Source organism: Eutrema salsugineum, unplaced genomic scaffold, assembly GCF_000478725.1.
Source record: "Eutrema salsugineum unplaced genomic scaffold, Eutsalg1_0 scaffold_3, whole genome shotgun sequence".
Lineage (NCBI taxonomy): Eukaryota > Viridiplantae > Streptophyta > Magnoliopsida > Brassicales > Brassicaceae > Eutrema > Eutrema salsugineum.
In genome coordinates, this window is record NW_006256756.1 from 1,077,815 (window position 1) to 1,097,070 (window position 19,256).

The 19,256-nt window shown below is 32.9% G+C and overlaps 3 protein-coding genes across 3 annotated transcripts; all 3 read right to left on the reverse strand.

The window, feature by feature from the left end:
- Window positions 1–960: 960 nt before the first annotated feature.
- On the reverse strand, window positions 961–3,974 carry LOC18015166 (endoglucanase 17). The gene is made up of 7 exons (XM_006396374.2): window positions 3,666–3,974; window positions 2,789–3,196; window positions 2,613–2,705; window positions 2,343–2,504; window positions 2,126–2,237; window positions 1,656–1,819; window positions 961–1,541 (listed from the first exon to the last, which is right to left on the reverse strand). The coding sequence occupies exons 1-7, from the start codon at window positions 3,933–3,935 to the stop codon at window positions 1,209–1,211; spliced, it is 1,542 nt and encodes a 513-aa protein (XP_006396437.1). The 5' UTR covers window positions 3,936–3,974; the 3' UTR covers window positions 961–1,208.
- A 5,136-nt stretch (window positions 3,975–9,110) lies between these two features.
- On the reverse strand, window positions 9,111–11,183 carry LOC18015102 (probable pectinesterase/pectinesterase inhibitor 39). The gene is made up of 3 exons (XM_006396375.1): window positions 10,462–11,183; window positions 10,002–10,162; window positions 9,111–9,802 (listed from the first exon to the last, which is right to left on the reverse strand). Exons 1-3 carry the CDS (start codon window positions 11,181–11,183, stop codon window positions 9,111–9,113), a joined length of 1,575 nt encoding a protein of 524 aa, XP_006396438.1.
- Window positions 11,184–11,755: 572 nt separating this feature from the next.
- Window positions 11,756–14,220, reverse strand: LOC18015114 (probable pectinesterase/pectinesterase inhibitor 40). Its single transcript, XM_006396376.2, has 3 exons — window positions 13,411–14,220; window positions 12,631–12,791; window positions 11,756–12,507 (listed from the first exon to the last, which is right to left on the reverse strand). The coding sequence occupies exons 1-3, from the start codon at window positions 14,160–14,162 to the stop codon at window positions 11,816–11,818; spliced, it is 1,605 nt and encodes a 534-aa protein (XP_006396439.1). The 5' UTR covers window positions 14,163–14,220; the 3' UTR covers window positions 11,756–11,815.
- Between the last annotated feature and the right edge of the window lie 5,036 nt (window positions 14,221–19,256).

The window sequence follows — 19,256 nt, forward strand, 5'->3', positions numbered from 1 at the left end:
CCAGAGAAAAAAAGAATTGTCCCATTTATTGATAAATTTCGAGATACACAAAATAATAAAGATATTGAAAAATAAAACCTGACAGGAGAGAAGAGTGACAAAAGCAGCTTTAATTGACCAATGAATCAAACCCAAAAGGACACTTCTCTCTCTCTGGTCAATTACTCGCTTCTCGTGTCGTGGAAAATGATTCTCCCGATGCAATAAACATCAATCATCACTCATTTTTATTCTTTTCTTTGTATTTTTATTTTACAAAATAAAATTACCTTTCCAATAGAAAATATATTTTCTCTTCACATAAATACCTACATTTGTGCTATGTATTTGAAAACTAAAATCTTTGTCAGATGGCTATTCCGATAAATATGTATTTAGTACTAGTCTATAAGACTATAACTTTTATTCTCACTCACATAGTCACAGTGACCTTTTTAAATTTTTATTATCTGTTGATTCTCGATGCATCTCAATTCTGTGAGATTGTTTAATGAGACCAATAAATCCCGGAACTCGAAATTCCACTTGACCTGTTGAATTAAATTATTGCAAATCTTTAAAATGTCCCCTCCACGCCAAAGCAAGATTTTGGATGCTCATTTTTTTGTGAATTATCCTACTTTCTTACTTTTCTTTAAGAATTAAAATGTTAATAACACACACCAAATAATATACTAGTAAAACTAAAATTTCAGTGATTCGATCGCATGATGGTAACTATACAAAATAAGTGTATGTCTTCATAAAAAAAAATAACTGTATGCTACTAATATTAGTAGCCTTGACATTATTTCTTAGTTTTCTCTATATATCCCAACACTCCAAGATGCCGGGAACCAATCAAGAAATCACAATCTCATCTATAATACCGTTAAACAGCTGGAGATTCCGTCCATTGTCCGAAAACAATATTAAAATTAGTATCACAGAAACATACAAAAGAGAGCAACATTGGTAGCATCATTTAAAGGACGATTACATTAATAACCACGATAAGATTACACTTTTTTTTTGAAAGATAAGATTACACTTGACGCTATTTAATAACGAACCAAATAAACCCATCCCTCGGACCAATGTCCTCTTGTGATTCGATTTTCGATCCAAGATGTATACTAAAAATAAAAATAAAGATAACGTCCTTCACTTTTTTTTGGCTTAACTTAAACTAACACATTCATTACTAGATTATAGTCAACGATAAACAACTAGAGTTGACCATAGGCGTGAGCGAAGTAGGCAAGAGCTCCAACGAGTGGTGCATTGATGTAAGTAGCTGGCTCGGACTGTTCATAGTCAGACCGTTCGTCAGGGAAGCGATCGTGCTGGTCCGGACCACCAACAACTGCACCAACGAGGAAATTAGGGTTTGGAGATTGAGAGTTCATGATGGAGAAGCCTTCGTGACATTGGATCTTGGCCGGGTGGCTTGCAACGCAAGGTAATGAGGAGCCACGGTGGTGGATTCGCCGTGGGAATTTTGGACCGTAACCAACCATGTAAGACATTCTTAATGGATTGTCTCCAAGTAGATAATCCACCTATATTAATTTAATAAGCCGAAAATTATTAAAAAGAATGTACTAAAGTTTATCTAGAGAAATAGTCCAGATTTTTATGAATTGACAAAATGGTCTAAAATCTAAAAAACAGACCTGTTTCTTGGCGATGGAGCGGAGGCGACCGGGAGTGTAGACAGAGCCACCGCAATGGACGACGGTTCTAGCAGAGGTTAAGTATTTGGCGTAGGTTAGGAGCAAGAACGATGTTGACGTCACGTATTGCATGTTGGCGTCTGCCATTTTGAATAATAATCCACCTGCATAATATATGTAATAATAAATACTTAATATTCCATAGAGAAAATAGTAGTATTAGACCATTTTATTTTTTTCATTGTTTAGCATTATTTTTAATAAATTACTTATTTTATCAAAAAGAATATCATATGGAAAAATTGTCAGCAAAAAAGTGTAAAGAAAACCAAAAAAAAAAAAATCATATGGCTTCCGGAAAGTATAATTATATATCACAAAATAAATCGCATAAAATTAAAATCTTATTCTTTAGTGGAGGAGCAAAGATGTAAATTAGTGGAAATGGAGGGTGGTAAAAATGTAAAAACCTGGAGTATACTGAGTAGAAGAGAAAGGAGCTCCAGGAATAACAGAGCAAATGAAATTATCAGCATGACCTTTGTATTCATGAAGTGTCTTCATATTCTGAACCAGAAACCCCTTCACAACAGAATAAAAATAAATAAATCACACTGAGTTAGCGTTTTATTCTACAGAAATGGACTTTATATGGATCAATTTTTATTTTATTTTAAATACTCTTACCTTTGTAAGAAGAATTCTGGCTCCAGCATGCTTGTTATCCCAACCAAAAGTGTTATCATACTCAGCAGCTCCAAGGATTTGTCCATTGATTTTAATGTAATTCAAATATTTTAGATTCCTTGTCGCTTTTTGTAACCAAGCAGCTCCCCACAACAATTCATCCTGCAAAATAAATGAAAAATCATTCTTTTATTTCATTCTCTCTTTAATGAAAAAAAAATAATTTCCAAAACGGTTGCTTTGTTGGTTGTGTTAGAGAAACCCATTTACCTGATAACCAGAGTAAGAGCAATAAAATGGACAAACATCTGGTTTCAATCCTGCACTGTAAGTTCCTCTGTATTTATCCGCAAATGCAAAAACCTTAAATTCCACACAAGAAAGAACAATTAATTAGTGTTTTTTTCTGAAGAAGAAAATGCCTGAGAAAGGTTTAATGGTTTTACCCTAATGGCTCGTTTGAGGAGGATTTTGGAGTAAGAAGGATCAGATTTTCTGAAAACAATGGCGGCGGCGGCGAGAGCTGCGGCGGTTTCAGCGGCGACATCAGAACCAGGAGTGTTCTTGTCTACTTTAAAGACACTTCTTTGTGTGTCCATGTCCTCTGGTCTTTCCCAACAAGCATGGTCTTTGTTTGCATCACCAACTTGAACATAAATGGTGTCAGGATGTGAAGTGGCTTTGAGGAGATAATCCGTGGCCCAACGAATCGCTATTTTAGCGTTTGGTAATTCAGATTTCATGAGACCACCGAATTCAATTACACTCCATGAGAGCATTGTTGTTGTGAATGCCATTGGGAATCCGAATTTGATATTGTCTCCTGCATCATAGTATCCTCCAACCAAGTCCACCTTCGGGAAAAACAAAAAAAAAACAATTGAACACAAATTAGGGATTTTTTTCAAAGAGGAAAAATTACAAAACCCCTAAAATTTGTTTTTATCCACCAAACCCATTTAGACAAAGATTGAATCTTTCTGATGAAATTGATACAGGAATCAACCTACATTGTTGAGAATCTTGAGATCTGACACCAACAAATAAAACCCAATTCATAAAAAGATAGGTAATTTTCGAAAAGGGGAAAGAGAACCAAAACCCTAACTTTATCCTCTGTTTTTTTTTTTTTTTTTTTTTGCAAACGCAAACCACTGAATAAAGGTTGAATCTTTTGACGATATTGATACAAATTTGACCTACATTGCTGAGATCTCTCAGTGAAGAAGCAAACTCAGTTCGTATTCTCCATAAAAACAAACCGAAAATCTCCAAAAAAAAAAAAAGAAAGAGGAGAGATTAAGGAAAGTTGAGGTAGATTACATGAAGAGCAGAGCCATCAGAGAGACCAGAGTTTCTCCTCCAAGTCATTCTCTGGTTGGAAGGAAGCTTCCCAGACCTTTGGCCTTCGAAAAAGAGGATGGATTTGGTGAGAGCGTCTTTGTAGTTGTGCTTGGCGAAGTGGTGACGATGGTGATGGGTGTTGAAGAGAGAAGAAGAAGAGTAAGAGAAGCCATTGCAGAGAAAGAAGAAGAAAGAGAGGAAAATGATGACTGTCAAGGCATATGATGAAGAAGAAAAGAGGAAAGCCATTTTCGCTGAGAGAGAAAGAGAGAGAGAGCTTCTATTAACCAATCAGCGAACAGATTGCAGAAGCTGCTTAGTGGGAAACAGAGGAAGTAGCTCTGCTCTTTATAGGGGGGGGGAGAAAGGTTTGTCCCTCTCCTCTTTCCTTTCTGTGGCAAAGTAAAAAACTTTTTGACTCCTCTTTTTGTGGTAAAAAACAAAATGATAAAAATGAGTTTGTAAGAAGAAAAGAAATGTAGCCAAGAAAGAGAATTTGACCAATTGGAAAATTCCTGGTTATAACCACAATAAATAAATATTTGAGGGGTATTTAAGCAATATTCAAAAATAAGTTATTGTCCGTACTTCTGCTTGTTTCGACTCGTTGGGAGATGGGGAAGCCCATTCGCATTCTAACTTATGACTGAAGATTCATTTTACTTCTCTATCTGATTTGATTCTTGCATGTATGTGATTACATATCTTATAGTTGGATAAGATTCGGTGCTTGTAAAGTTTGTAAAAGACAAAACGATCTTCTTCTTTTTTTGTTTGGTTTAATAACTTACTATAGTTTGATTCGGTGAACAAAAATATTGTTTCAGGTTTGCCGATTGTTCGAACTTGAGTACAATGATGCCTAGTGAAATTACATACCATATGTATCATCAATTGTTTGTTGAATATTCAATATTTTCCAAAGTTTTCAAAAATAAATAAGTTACTTTTATACAAATTATGTTATATATTTCCTGGTAAATATTTTGATTTTTTTTTTGGTAATTGGCGAAATTATTAGACCAAAATACATACATTCGAGATTTGTGGAAGGTTGAATATTTGTATCACCTAACATGTCTATAAGTGATTAATGATAGATCCAGAGTAATGGTAAAACTCGTTATGAAACTTTTTGATCTGCATTTATTAGCAAAATAAGAAAAACTTTGATCTGCATAACAATCGCTCTACTACTTGAACAACGTCACTGGACCAACGTTACTTTTGTTAATGGTTTGATTTGTTCGATTTAATTTACTACCATTTTTCATTGTTTATTTAATTTACTAACTTTTTCGTTAATTTAATTTACTACTTTGAGTTATTATATGAAACAGATTAAAGTGTTTCACTAAATAAATTAGGGAACACATCTTTAAAGTGTGGGTACTCACACAATATAATTTTTGGATTTCATGATTTGAGATTCTTTTTTACTGGCAATCCATGGAATTGCAGAATTGATTTTTTCTTGACGCGATTACAATTTTTTTACCAATAAAAATAAATATGTAAAATACTAAATGTTGGAGATAAATATTTTTCTTAAGAGTCAGACAAATCTCTTATCACCACGTATAATTAAAATAGAAAATGTCACTTGTCCTAAACTCGTGTCATTTCAGCAATAGAGAGTGTTATTAGGGTCTGAGTATCAATATGTTAGGTTAAATATACCTCTTTTTTCCTTACTTATATTTGAACTTTCGACTTTTCTTTAGTTGATTTCTAAAACGCTTCATTCTCGGAGATCTAGTCTCCCTCACATTTCAGTCATTTTCTTGCTATCTCTAGCTACTCTCTCGATCAGCTGTGACATTTCATCTATCTTTTACTCTAAAGTGGTTCCTAAATCGACTGATACTTTGCAAATCCTTTTTTTCTTTCGCATCCGAAATAATTTGATTTTTTTATCTTTGTCTTCTAATTCTTTCTGACTTCTTCATAACTCAAGTTATGGTCATTTCTATTTTACTTGTCTAAACGTCAAAAAGTCCGCAGAATCATGTTATTTAGACTTAGACATGTTTGTTCATTTATATGAGACTTATTTCTGTAAGACAAAAAAAAATTAAAACATTAAACAAAACGTAAGTTTTATGCTTAAGCTTTAAAAAGCAAATGAAAGTTCATTACGCAAACAAGTAAATATTTAGTAGTAACTTATTTTGCTGAGAACCAGTTAAATAAATATTTTGTATTTTACCTATGAAAAATTTAACTGTTAAGAAAAAGTAAACAAAATTGTTTATAGTAAAATTATGTTATATATCTATGAATACTAGATAAAATCTGACAACTCTATCAAATAATACTTAATATATATATGTGAAGAATATATATATACTATATAATTTATAGTATATTCCGCTATTCTGAAATTTATCCAAACACACATATAGTTTTATTTTGCAGCTTTCGATATGTAGATTTATTTCGTTGAGTATTTTTTATTTTCTATCATTATGTACAGATCTCATGTTACCAACTATAAGTTTAACGAAATGGTCTATTATCATGTATCACTTTTTATTCAATTTTAGTTTTTCTCGCGAATTATATTTTATTTATGCCAAAGAAATAATGGCAGCAGTTTACCTTTAAACAGTTAACCGTTGTCAATGCGAGGACGTTTATTTAAGTAGATTGTTCGATAATGATGATGAGATATTCAATTATGACTAATTAAAGTTTTAATCATTCCACATACATGTGTGCATGTGACTAGCCTTTTCATAAGAATCTATGATGAACTATAAACTCTGGCCATTATAACAATTATTTAGAAACTACATTAGTGGTATTCCCTTTTTAGTCGAATCCGTGACATATTAGTGGTGCTAATTGCACTGATATGTTTTCTGCTAAAGAAGGTTACAGTTATTTGAATCATACTGTACGGTAAATGCGATACAGCAATGATTGTCATAACTTGTAAGCAAGACAATCACTTAATTTACGGAAAATTAAAAATAAACGTCGAGGGCCCAAATTACATTGCAGATAAATGCTGCTTCACTTTATCGAGACAATTCTATTTTATGGAACGATATCTCAGAAGTCGGCAAAAACCCTAAATAATATACGTGCAATGTGGGCTAATTCATTTACTGTAATTAGTTTTGAGTTATATATATATATATTTATATATATATATATATAACTTCATATGGTATCAAAGTATAGTTACAATATCCAACCCGATTTACAAACAGACCAACCTAAAATTGGTTTCATCTGATCCAAAGTTGATTTCTTTGATTCATGTACGAAACCAAAATCAATGGCCGTGAGAGCTATCATTTTGATGGAGCATGGCATAAATATCCCACATTGAATGTTGACAAATTAGTTTAAAACATAGGTTAATCTAATCATTGTCAATTGGTTTTAAACTGAAAAGAAATTTAATTTAATATTTGATATTTTCACTAACTTCAAATTTAAAATGGTTTAGATTTCTCAATGATCTCAATTTGAACTATTTTAGATTTTTGGGGTCTCAAATATTTGTCTTTTTTACGTCATTATAAAACAAAATTTGATAAAGACAAATTTGGTCAAATCAATCTAATTGATGTAGCATACTTTTTCTTATTCAATTGAACATAATTTTAGTGGAAGTTTTTGGTACAGTGATTGAATCTTTTTTTTTAATAAAAGTGATTGATTCATGATGAATCAATTCTTTTACACATATTTCAGGTTTAATCTTTATTTTTAAAATTTTATGACCTGAATTTTTTTTGAAAGTCTAAGTGCGTTACAGGTTGAATGATGTTATGATCCCAAATAAATGTGTGTTACGGATTGTTAAGTCTTTTTGTTGTGAAGGATCATCGTCATTTGTGATATGGTCAATGTATATAACAAAGATGTAACTAGGACAATCAACTATATTTTTTAATTAAAATCTAAGTGTAATATAAAATTACAATAAAAATTTTATAAATAATATTCGATAAACTAATAAATTTTATAAATTAATAATTTTTATGGTCTTGATTTAAATTATAACACAAATCGATAAGATAATAAAATAATAATTTAAAAAAAAATCCTATGTAAATATATGAATTTATTAATATCATAAATTAATAATTATCGTAAATAAAATAAAATATAAATATAAAAATGATATAATCTATTAAAATATGAGTTTGATAAAAAATTTATTTATTTTAAATTTAAAATTTCTTATAATCATCTTTAATTTTAAAAAGAATGTTTTAAAGAGTAGAATTTTTAAAAAAAATCTTTTTAAAATTATTAAAAAAATATATTTTTTATTTGAAATTTATAAATTAATAACTCTATAAATTAGTAAAATACCAAAGTCTCAACATTATTAATTTATAGATTTTTTACTGTATATCTATCTTTTAAATTAATATACTACATATGTATATACGTAATATCTATCATTCGTTAAAAAAAAAAAAGTAATATCTGTCATATTTCATACGGCATATTCAATGGAAATTGTGATTCAAATATTTTTGAGAGAGCTATATTTTTTTTCGTTCGGATATTTAAAACTGATACTGTCAAACCAAATTAGATACTGTCAACAAAAAATTCCTTAATTGTAATATCATATTCAAATTCGCAAACAAACGAGAAGTAAGTACTATCCTCTATTCTTAGGTAATTAAAACAAAAATTATCCTCTACTCTTTGAGTAAACTGAACCACATGTGGATAATGTTGTTTAAATATTTTGAGCAATCGTAATATAAGTAATTGTAGAAGCTGTGTATGTATAAACATATATGTATATTATATCAATATGTATGAAGAGTAGCATTGAATAATAATGGAGAGGATATGGGAATGTCGTACTATCATGTGCGCTCCTGTGATAATTCCACATGCATTATGACCCTCCAAAACAAAACACGATGTAAAGAGCAAAAGGAAAAACTTGACTTTGGATTCGTGTTCTTATTCTTCTTTTCCTGCTTCTCTGTAAAAGTTTTCCCATTATTGGAACGACCAAGAAAACAGATGGTAAAAACTATAAATTGCATTCATCTCAATATAAAATTACATAAGATTTTTTTTTTAAATTACAAATTTGAACAGATAAACTAAGTTTGTTTGACTAAATTCTAGTTTAATTTGATCATGATATGCTTATAAATATGAAACCATTTCATTACTGTCATATATATACTATCGATATAATTATATTCTTTCTTTGAATCCCTCTTGCTGTGAGATATAATTATCATTGTTTACGCGAGTTGGATATATATACTACCACTACAGTCATAAAACTAATGTAGAATGTTGATCATTTTAAAAGTCCAAGTCCAAATGACTTGATCCCATGTTTACGATCCAATATAGTGGTTACAACACTTTGCTTGATTATTATTATTATGCATCTTCTACTAATTATCAAAAAAAAATTAACGGTTACAAACCGAGATGAAATGGGATACCAGTTGAATTGAGCCATGTGTTACCATCAATAAATGGACCGACTGTAAATTGAGTTGCCTCCATTGCGGTTTGCATGCGTCTATAACCAGGCCATTTGACCCGGTTTGTCATGTTTGACCCTGGTCCTTCATTCATATATTCTCCATAATATAAAGTCTCAAGAGCAAAATCGTTTTGCCACTCCAACCATCCGGCAGGATCAATCAAATCGTCAATAAACGATTTTATAATAGTCGTCCTAGAATATCGTCTCCATGGTCGACCCAAATATGCCTTGAAGTTTGCTTTTACTGGTATCAAATCATCTCCGGCCAAGATTCTACAATTAATCATAGAAATACCTGTTGGCTGATCAGAGTGGTTGCGACTCTGAGCGGTAAACGCGATTTTCTGGTTAAAATTTGGTTTACGAGCATAAAGACTACAATTCTGGAACACAACAGCTGCGTTACCACATATGAAATCTACTGTACCAAATATATCACATTCTCGGTAAAACTGTTTGGCTGAATGGACATAGAGAGTGTCTTGGTAACCTTCAAACGCGCATTGGTAAAACGCAGAGAGATCAGAACCGCTACGCAATGCAACAGCTTGGTGTTTGGCCAGTCCAGCAAAATTCACAAATGATATGCCCTTAGCTATGAAGCCTTTACCTTTCACGCCTGCATCACCAATTGATAAATAAATTAGTACTCATGGATTACAACAAGGATAGGAAGATGCAAAAGAAAACATGCAAGTAAGTAGTAACTTATATCAAATTTTTTTATTTGTTGTGGCTCTGTGGATAGATATATTTATTTGGGCTCAAGATATGTATATAACCTGGTCTCAGCCCATTAAATTATAGTCGTTACTGACCTACAGTAGCAGATTGAAATGTTGACCATCCATCAACGCGGCTGCGGTTTGCTTTTATGATTGTTTTTCCGATACCGTCTCCGACAAACATTATCATTGTCTTCTTCTTTGGTATTTCGACGTTCTCAAAATATACCCCACCTTTTATATAAATCGTAAATCTATACCAATATTTTTGAAAAATTAATACTAGACCCATATCTTGACGAAATGATAAGAGTCCATCACATCTACATATATAGCTGTATCATCAAAATTTCATATCACATTAGAATCCACCTTTTTTAATCACAATGATAAATCTAACACATGCATATGTGTATCCCTTAATGACCTTAGACATCATTTCTTTTTTTCAACATCACCAATTACTACCAATATTACTTAACAATAATTCCCAAGATATATAAATTAGTACCAATATGACGTTGATGCTTTACTACGTTGAGTTATTAAGTACCTGGTTTCGCTCGAGTTAGGAGCGGCCGAGACCGCAGAACTGATGGTTGTGAAGTTTCCGGAACCATCTTGAGCCACAGAGAGATTAAACTTAGTCTCTTTCACCGAAGCCTGAAGGAGTCTCTTGTCATTCTCTGAGACCCAACTCGGGAACTCAACGTCAGGGAAATGTTTATTCCCCGGAATCTTCTGAACCATATCTAGAGAGTTACCGAGGTTGTTAGAGATGTTTAAGATGCTCTCCTTCAAGCTCTCATTCAATTCATAAGTCCTATCATTATTATTCTCGTCGTTACTTGCCGTGAAACCCTCGAGACATGTGTCTTGGTTGGTCATGGCGTCGCTAAGCAACATACTAACGTCATGGGACCCAAAAGAGGAACTTTGGAGCTTGGAGATTGCGGTTTTGAGATCGGAGATAGTGTCATCGAGTAGCCCGAGACAGTCTTCAAACGCGCAGCGATCTCGGAAAGTTAGGGTTGGACCAAGACGGTTTTGAAGGTCGAAGAAGTTGGAGGAAGAGAGATTGACCTTTGAGATGGTTTGGTTTAAAGTGGCCACGACGAGCTCAGTGGTGTCATTGGATTTGGTTAAAAGCTGAGTTTTGTGGATGTTGGATTGTGAATGAGAAGAAACGACTGTGGCAAAGAAGATTAGATGAAAGGTCAATGGTATGTTGAGAATCAATATGTGTTTTGATGTTTTTCTAGTTGGATTATTCATCTTTTTTCTTCAAGATCGTAATGAAACATAGAATTTTTTTATGACAAAGCTGAAATTTATAATAAGTGTTGGGTGTGGTCTTATATTGACTTCGAAAGGTAACGATACATAATAAAGGGAAGAATGATAACAGCAAAGATTAAATAGAAGGCAAACGTTTTGGTCAAACTCATTTCCTTTAGATTATAGTAATTGTTTTAACATACGATCAATATAGTCACACATGGTAATAATATTTGAGTAAGGAAGTCTTTGTTCAAATTGAATAACAATATTCATTAAAACTTCATCAATATTTTACCAAACTACGTAAAATCCATAGATTACAGATTTTCCAAGCATATATACAAACGAACTTCAATCAAAATATTATAAACTGAAACTCACCAAAAATTTGAGTTTTAACTGGAAGATTTGATTTCCCTCCACCACAGTTCGCGATTTTGTTTTGCTTTTATTTTGCATCAACTAATGAGAAAAAAAAGAGAGAGAGAACTAGCTACTCTATAATGTTATTAGAGGAAGGACATTAGTCTTAAATGACTTGATCCCATGCTTAATTACAATCCCTTTGAAGTAGCTAGTAACACAAATTTTGTTTATAATATTGTATCCAACTTTAAAATAAAAGATTAGAGATCAAGAGTAAAGGGAATTCCGGTAGAATTAAGCCATTTGTTACCTTCAATAAACGGACCGACAGTGAATTGAGTTGCTTCTACTTCGGTTTCGATACGTTTAAAACCAGGCCATTTGACCCGGTTTGTCATGTTCGAACCGGGCCCTTCATTCATATACTCTCCATAATACAAGGTATCAAGTGCAAAACCATCTTTCCATTTCAACCATCCAGCAGGATCAACAATATCATCAATAAACGATTTTATGATAACTGTCCTAGAATATAATTGCCATGGACGACCTAAGTACGCTTTGAACTTAGCTTTCACAGGGATCAAATCCGGTGCAGCCAAAATCCTGGAATGAACTATAGAAATACCCGTTGGTTGACTTGAATCTTCTCGGCCTTGAGCGGTATATGTGATTCTCTGGTTAGGATTTGGTCTACGAGCATAGAGACTACAATTCTGGAACACAACCGATGCGTCACCAAATATGAAATCGACCGTGCCATAAATATCACATTCTCGATAGAACTGTTTGTGTGAATGGACATAGATGGTGTCTTGGTAGCTTTCAAAGCTGCATCGGTAGTAAGCAGAGAGGTCAGAACTGCTTCGCAACGCCACTGCCTGGTGTTTGGTCGGTCCTGCATCGTTCACGAATGATATGTCCTTAGCTATGAAGCCACTACCTCTCACCCCTGCATGCATATATACCAAAACGTACGTGTAAATTATAATTTACAACAAATATATTATAAGAAACATGAACTAACTAAATGAAATATGGCTAATAACATGATTTATTTAAGAAGAAAACTTACCAACGGTAGCAGAGTTGAATGCCGTCCATCCATCTGCGGAGCTTCGGTTAGCTTTTAATATTGTCCGTCCGATTCCGTCCCCGACAAACATTATCATCGTCTTCTCCCTCGGTATTTCAATGTTTTCGAAATATACCCCACATGTTATATATATCACAAATCTAACCAAAATAATAATAATGAATATTACACTCACGGGTCTTGTTCTTTAAGTTAATTTGTCATTATTTTATCTGTGACGAGTACTACTTAATTGTAAGATATTTTTGTTGAAACAAAATTCTGAAACAAGAAAACTGCCTTCAAAGAAAAAAGTTTCTTCAAAAATTTGGAAATACGTTGTACCTGTGATGATACAGAACAAAGAATTTCTCACTTGAGTTTATAAATACTTCTTCAACTTAGCAGTCTATTCATGAAATTATTTTAAAGAATTTATGCGCTCAATTGAATAATTTGTAATTCATGAGTAAAAATTGAAGAATTGAGCGCAAAAATTGAGCTTAATTTACAAAAAATGTTTTCTTTACTAAACCCTGCCCAATAATGAATTTTTTTTTGGGACCGAATTCTAGCTTCTACGTAAAGAAAACATAAAACAAAATCAAACCAAAAAGAAAAGAAGAAATTAATCATAAAGACGTAAAAGAAAACACTGAAAATTTTCAAAATGAAATACAAAAGTGATTTATATATAATTTCGTAATTGGTAAAACATGCAATATGATATCGTCATCTATATGTTACTTACCAATCAAACCTAACATTTTTTTTTGTTACCTGGTTTCGCTCGAGTTGGGAGCGGCCGATACAGCGGCCCCGATGGTTGTGAAGTTTCCGGTACCATTTTGAGCCACCACGATATTAGCCTTAGTCTCATTCACCGGATCTTGAAGGAGTTTCCGGTCACTCCCTGAGACCCACATCGGAAACTTAACATCTTTCTCTAATTTCCCCGGAATATTCCCCGGAATATTCTCATCAAGCATAGCTAGTGATTCTCTAACGTTTCTAGAGATATTCAAAAGACTCTCCTTCATGCTCTCAGCCACTCCATATATCTTATTATCATTATTCGAATTCTCGTCGTCCTCGTCGTCGCTAGAATAGAAGCCATCAAGACACGTTCGTGTGTTCGTCATCACGGCGCTAAGCAACATATTGACGTTGTGGAGCACCGGAGGAAGAGATCGGAGCTCCGAGATCGCGGTGGTGAGATCATAGACGGTGTCATCGAGTAGCTCAAGACAGTCTTGGAATGCGCAACGGTCGCGATGGCTAATGTTGGAGCCGAGACGGTTTTGGAGATGGGAGAAGTTGGAGGAAGAGAGATTGACCTTGGAGATGGTTTGGTTTAAAGTGGCGACGACGAGCTCGGTGATGTTATCGGAGGATGCAAAACGCTGCGTTTTGTGGAGGGTTGATGATGGTGAATGAGATGAAACGACGGTGGTTAAGAAGATGAGGAGAAAGGTAAATGGTAGTACGCTGAGAATTACAATGTATCTTGAATCTTTTTTTAGATGATTCATTTTTCTAACAAAATTTAGTAGAAAGGGAAAATTAAAAGAGAAACTAACATTTGCTTGCACCCACCCAAAAAAAAAGAAAAAAAATAGGAGAAACTGAAATGTGAAGTGAAAGGAAAACTTATACACACCTCCCAGCGGGAACCATTAAACGAAAAATATTTGCAAAAAAGGAATTTGTGATTTCTTATTTGTACATAGAAATGAATATTATTTCAGTCAGATTTGCAATTTTAATTTGCTGAACCTGATTAGCAAGTAAATCCTTTGCAAATTGAGATAAAAAGAATTTTAGCAATTGTTTTACATAAATCTGAAAAGATATGTATGTATTTTCTTTTATTTTTGTGCATTAAATTTAGACTTGTGGTATAACCAAATAATGAAAAAGGACTAGAAAGATATCAACCATATTTTGAAATAACAATAATTGAGGGTTGGCTATAACATTCTAAAAAAAATCCACAAATTCTACAAAATTAAAAATGAAAAAAAATTGCATAACTTTTAGATATTTTAAATCTTTTTTTGTGTGATACATTTAATGTTTCAAATCTGAAAGCATTGTTTTTTTTTTAATCTTATACTAGATTTTCATCGATAATTTTTTCACTTTAACAAAAAAAGCAGCATTGTTTTTTATTTTCTGTAACCATTGTTGCGTTGGTAAGTTAGCTCACCAATTACTATATCTTCACCAGATTATCCAACCCAAGGAACATAGAAATATCCTCATTCCCATTTAGACTCAGCTTACTTGTCGTTCAACTAACACGTCTCTGGAGCAAAACTCGACATGAATTTTGGCCTTTCAAGTCACCCGGCTAGAATGTTTTTATGTTGAGTCGAACACATCCAAATTAGACAATGTTGTTTCTAAGGTGACTTAAAATCGGATAAAATTTCCGTTTTGAGCGACTAAACAAATGTAACAGACCGAACATATCAAAAATAATTATAACTTAACATCAGTACTTTGTATATTAAATTGAACTGTAACATTAAACAAAAAAAATCATATTATATTAAACCGACCCTAAAGCAGGAGTCGACCGTGGTTTACATTGAGAAACTGAACCAAAATTAAACCAAAATAAATGGAAAACAACCAGAATAAACCAAATCGGTTCTCCAGCAAACCTTGGATCTGTGCTAAGTTCATTCTTCAGATAAAGCCACCACTACCGGCGCCACTGAATCCACTCTGGCTGAGACTAGAGAACCGACTCTGTCTGACGATCTTAAAACGGAATATTTTGATATATTTAGTTGACAAAAAAAAAACCGATATGTTGTGGTAGCTAATTTATCAATATTTGATCATAATAACTCTAAGTTTTTGTAGTAAGTAGAATGATAGAACCAGCATGCACCAACAATTATGGGAAGAAGAGGAAGGAAGTTTGGGTTGTGACTTGTGAGCATGAAACTTTTGTTCTTTAATTGACGTTGTTAGTGTTACTTATGATGTATATAGTCATATAGAACAAAAGTATTTGTAAGGAGTAAAAGAGATTTTCTCTCTCGAGTCTAACAATGTTTCATCAACCTAGTAATACTGTTGAAATTATTTGTAACAATTAATATGACAATTTTTACATATCATATAGATTTTGTAAATCAATATTCGATCTATTACTGTACATTTTTAGATTCAAATTAATTTTAGACTGATTTATACATCGATAAACTAATAACTAGCTATATAAATTAATAAAATATGCGGGGTAAAATATTTAATAAAATATCTAGTATCTCGTGTCATCATATGTTTCATTGTTTTGTGCTTAACTTTATTTTTTTTATGCGGACGATTGTATGAGTAATCCCACGTTACATGATAGTGATCATTTGCATTGCCCACACGTCACAGTATAAGTATAACAAAAACATGAGTAAGGATAGAATTATATTGATTATTTTCGTCGTTGTAAAAATATGCTAATTTTTTCTTTAAAAAGTTAAAAAATTAACTTTGTTTTTTAACATCTAATATTATATTATTAGTTAAGAAAGACAATTTAAAAATAACTTTCACTTGATGTGTGATTTACAAGAGTATCATGCTGATGTGTCATTATAAGAGAACTTTTCAAAACACATATAGAAAAATACTTACTTTACTAAAATAATTATATGCTATTAACATTAATTTGATTAGAGATTAGTTTATAACAATTATATATTTAATATTCAATATTTAATTTTTAAATATATTTTTTCTTTTTCTATTTCTTATCAATTTATTTATAAAAATTTAATACATAGTATTACTTATGTTACTAAATATTATATTTTTTATATCATATTTTTTTATCATAATTTTATTAAAAAAAATAACTATATAATCTATTTAACAAAAAGATCTAAATATTTTAATGTATATTATAATTCAATTATTTTATATCAAAAACAAAATATCTTAGTCTGATTTTGAACCGGTTAGATGATATATATTAATCTAACTTAGTATATTTAATATTTCAAATATGCAATTTCATGCATATAGAAAATATTATTAAAGTTAATTATAAAAAATCAATAATTATTTAGTATTTATGTAATTATATTACAAAATAAATATAATTGTAACTATTATTTATAATTGCATAATCTATGTATAAATTTGCAATTATAAATATTAATTAGCATGTTTAAGTTGTATATATATATTATCAAATTAAAAAAATATGATTAATATTTATCCTGCATAGAGTGTGTGTAATCACCTAGTTGAAAGAAGATACTCATTAGGGGATTACAAGGAAGCCGTCACCAAGTGAGTTTTGCAATGGAGTCAGCGAAGGCATGGTTTGTATTAAAACAACTTGAAGTTTGTATTGAGTTTGATTCGGATACGTGAATACCGAGTTCGTTTCTTCATAGCGAATTTCAAAGCTTTCCCATAATCCCATACACGTAGAATTGTATATAGTAGTATTGCGTGCCTTTTTTGTCTGTCTATTTCCGTTATATTTATGTCGGCATACAAATTGACAAGTAAAAAAACACAGAGTATACATGCGTGCCGTTTTCCTCCATTCCTTTACATTTTCATACGTGTCATTTTTTTACCATAAAGTTTTCACGTTTAATCAAACTCAAAGCATGGCGCAATTCTTCTTCATTGCAAAAGATACTTCTTTGTTTTAGAATTAGGGGATAAAACTCTATTTAGAAAAACGACTTTAGTCATTACTTTGACTATAGATATTAGATAGAACCTGAGAGTAAAAACGAAACTTTGAAAAATAGCAAAAGACAACTTTATTGATTCATAAAATTTGGGAAATGTCATACAGAGTAGTGTATCTTTATATAGGGGATACTAAGGTTGCCCTAAAGCAGAAAAAGACAATTTAGCTACACGCCATAGCACACTCTTGCAGGGTATCAAATCGGTTTTGTAGCTGGATTGTGTGAGCTGTCTTTACCATACCATTGACTCCTTTTTACTGAGGATAAGCTCTGTATGACTGATCATGTTTGTTACCGTTATAGAGGAGAAGAGCTTGAATTGTTGTGGGCTTGTTTTCATTTGTTGTGGGCTTGTTTTCATCACATCGGCCCATCTCGTTTGTAACTTCGATACAGGCTTCTTCCATGTGTGAGAGTCCATTCTTCAAACCTTCTGATGGAGCCAGAAGTATATCTGTTCTATTGATACACCCCCTCAAACTTGGGGTTGGTGCAGTATCAACACCGAGTTTGTACCTTAAGTCAAAGAAGGAGGTTTGTGGAAGGGACTTAGTGAAGATGTCAGCCAGTTGCACCTTACTTGGAACGTGTTTGACAACCAGGGCTCCATGAGCAACTCTTTCTCTAACATAGTGAAAGTCCACATCAAAATGTTTGGACCAAGAGTGAAGAGCAGGATTTGCAGTGAGATAAACCGCTGAAAGGTTATCACAATACAACTCAGGCGTTTCAGGCTGTGGGAGACCGATTGCTTCTAGTAGCTGACTGATCCACTTCAACTCTATAGCAGCCAGAGAGAGAGTCTTATACTCAGCCTCTGTCGATGACCTTGAGACAGTAGCGTGTCTCTTTGCAGACCAAGAGATGATATTCGAACCAAGAAACGTACACAGACCACCAGTTGACCTTCTCGTTTCCTTGCAATTTGCCCAATCACTGTCACTATAAGCACGAAGAACAGAGTCTGTGTTTGAAAACAGATTGACTCCCATTGTGTATGTTCCTTTAAGATATCTTAAGATCCTTTTTAACAAACTAAAGTCAGCCATTGTTGGTGCATGCATCCGTTGACAGACCAAGTTGACTGCGAACTGTATATCTGGTCTTGTTAAGGTCAGATATTGTAGTTTGCCTGCCAGGCTTCTGAAATAAGTAGGATCTGAGAACAAAACAGTTTGACCTGCAACTTTATCCAACTGCAGAGGCAGAGGTGTCGGCATAGGAGCACATTCAGCCATTCCTGCCGCCACAAGGAGATCTTGCGTGTATTTCTCTTGACATAAGAACAGACCTTCATCATGAAACTTTGCCTGAATCCCAAGAAAATAGTGAAGGGGACCCATGTCCTTCATTCTAAATGAAACACTTAGTTCATCAAGCAACTGTTGGATCAACTCATTATTGTTGCCTGTAAGCACCATATCATCCACATAGAGAAGCAACAACATAACATCTTTTCCTTTGATGTAAACAAAAAGAGAAGGATCTGGTATACTGCATATGAATCCAAACTGAATGAGGAAAGTGCTAAACTTGTCGAACCAGGCACGTGGAGCTTGTTTAAGCCCATAGATCGCCTTGTTGAGCTTACAAACATAGTCTGGCTTGTCAGGATACTCAAAGCCAGGTGGCTGGACCATATACACAGTTTCCTTTAGGTCACCGTGAAGGAAGGCATTTTGAACATCGAGTTGTTTAATGTCCCAATGTTGAGTGACAGCAACATGAAGAACTGACCTGACTGTTGCAGTTCGAACCACTGGGCTGAAGGTTTCAAGAAAATCAACACCTTCTTCATGTGTGTAGCCTTTAGCTACAAGACGAGCTTTTAAGCGATCAAGAGAGCCATCCGACTTGAGTTTAGTTTTGTAGATCCATCGACAACCTAGTACATTTTCA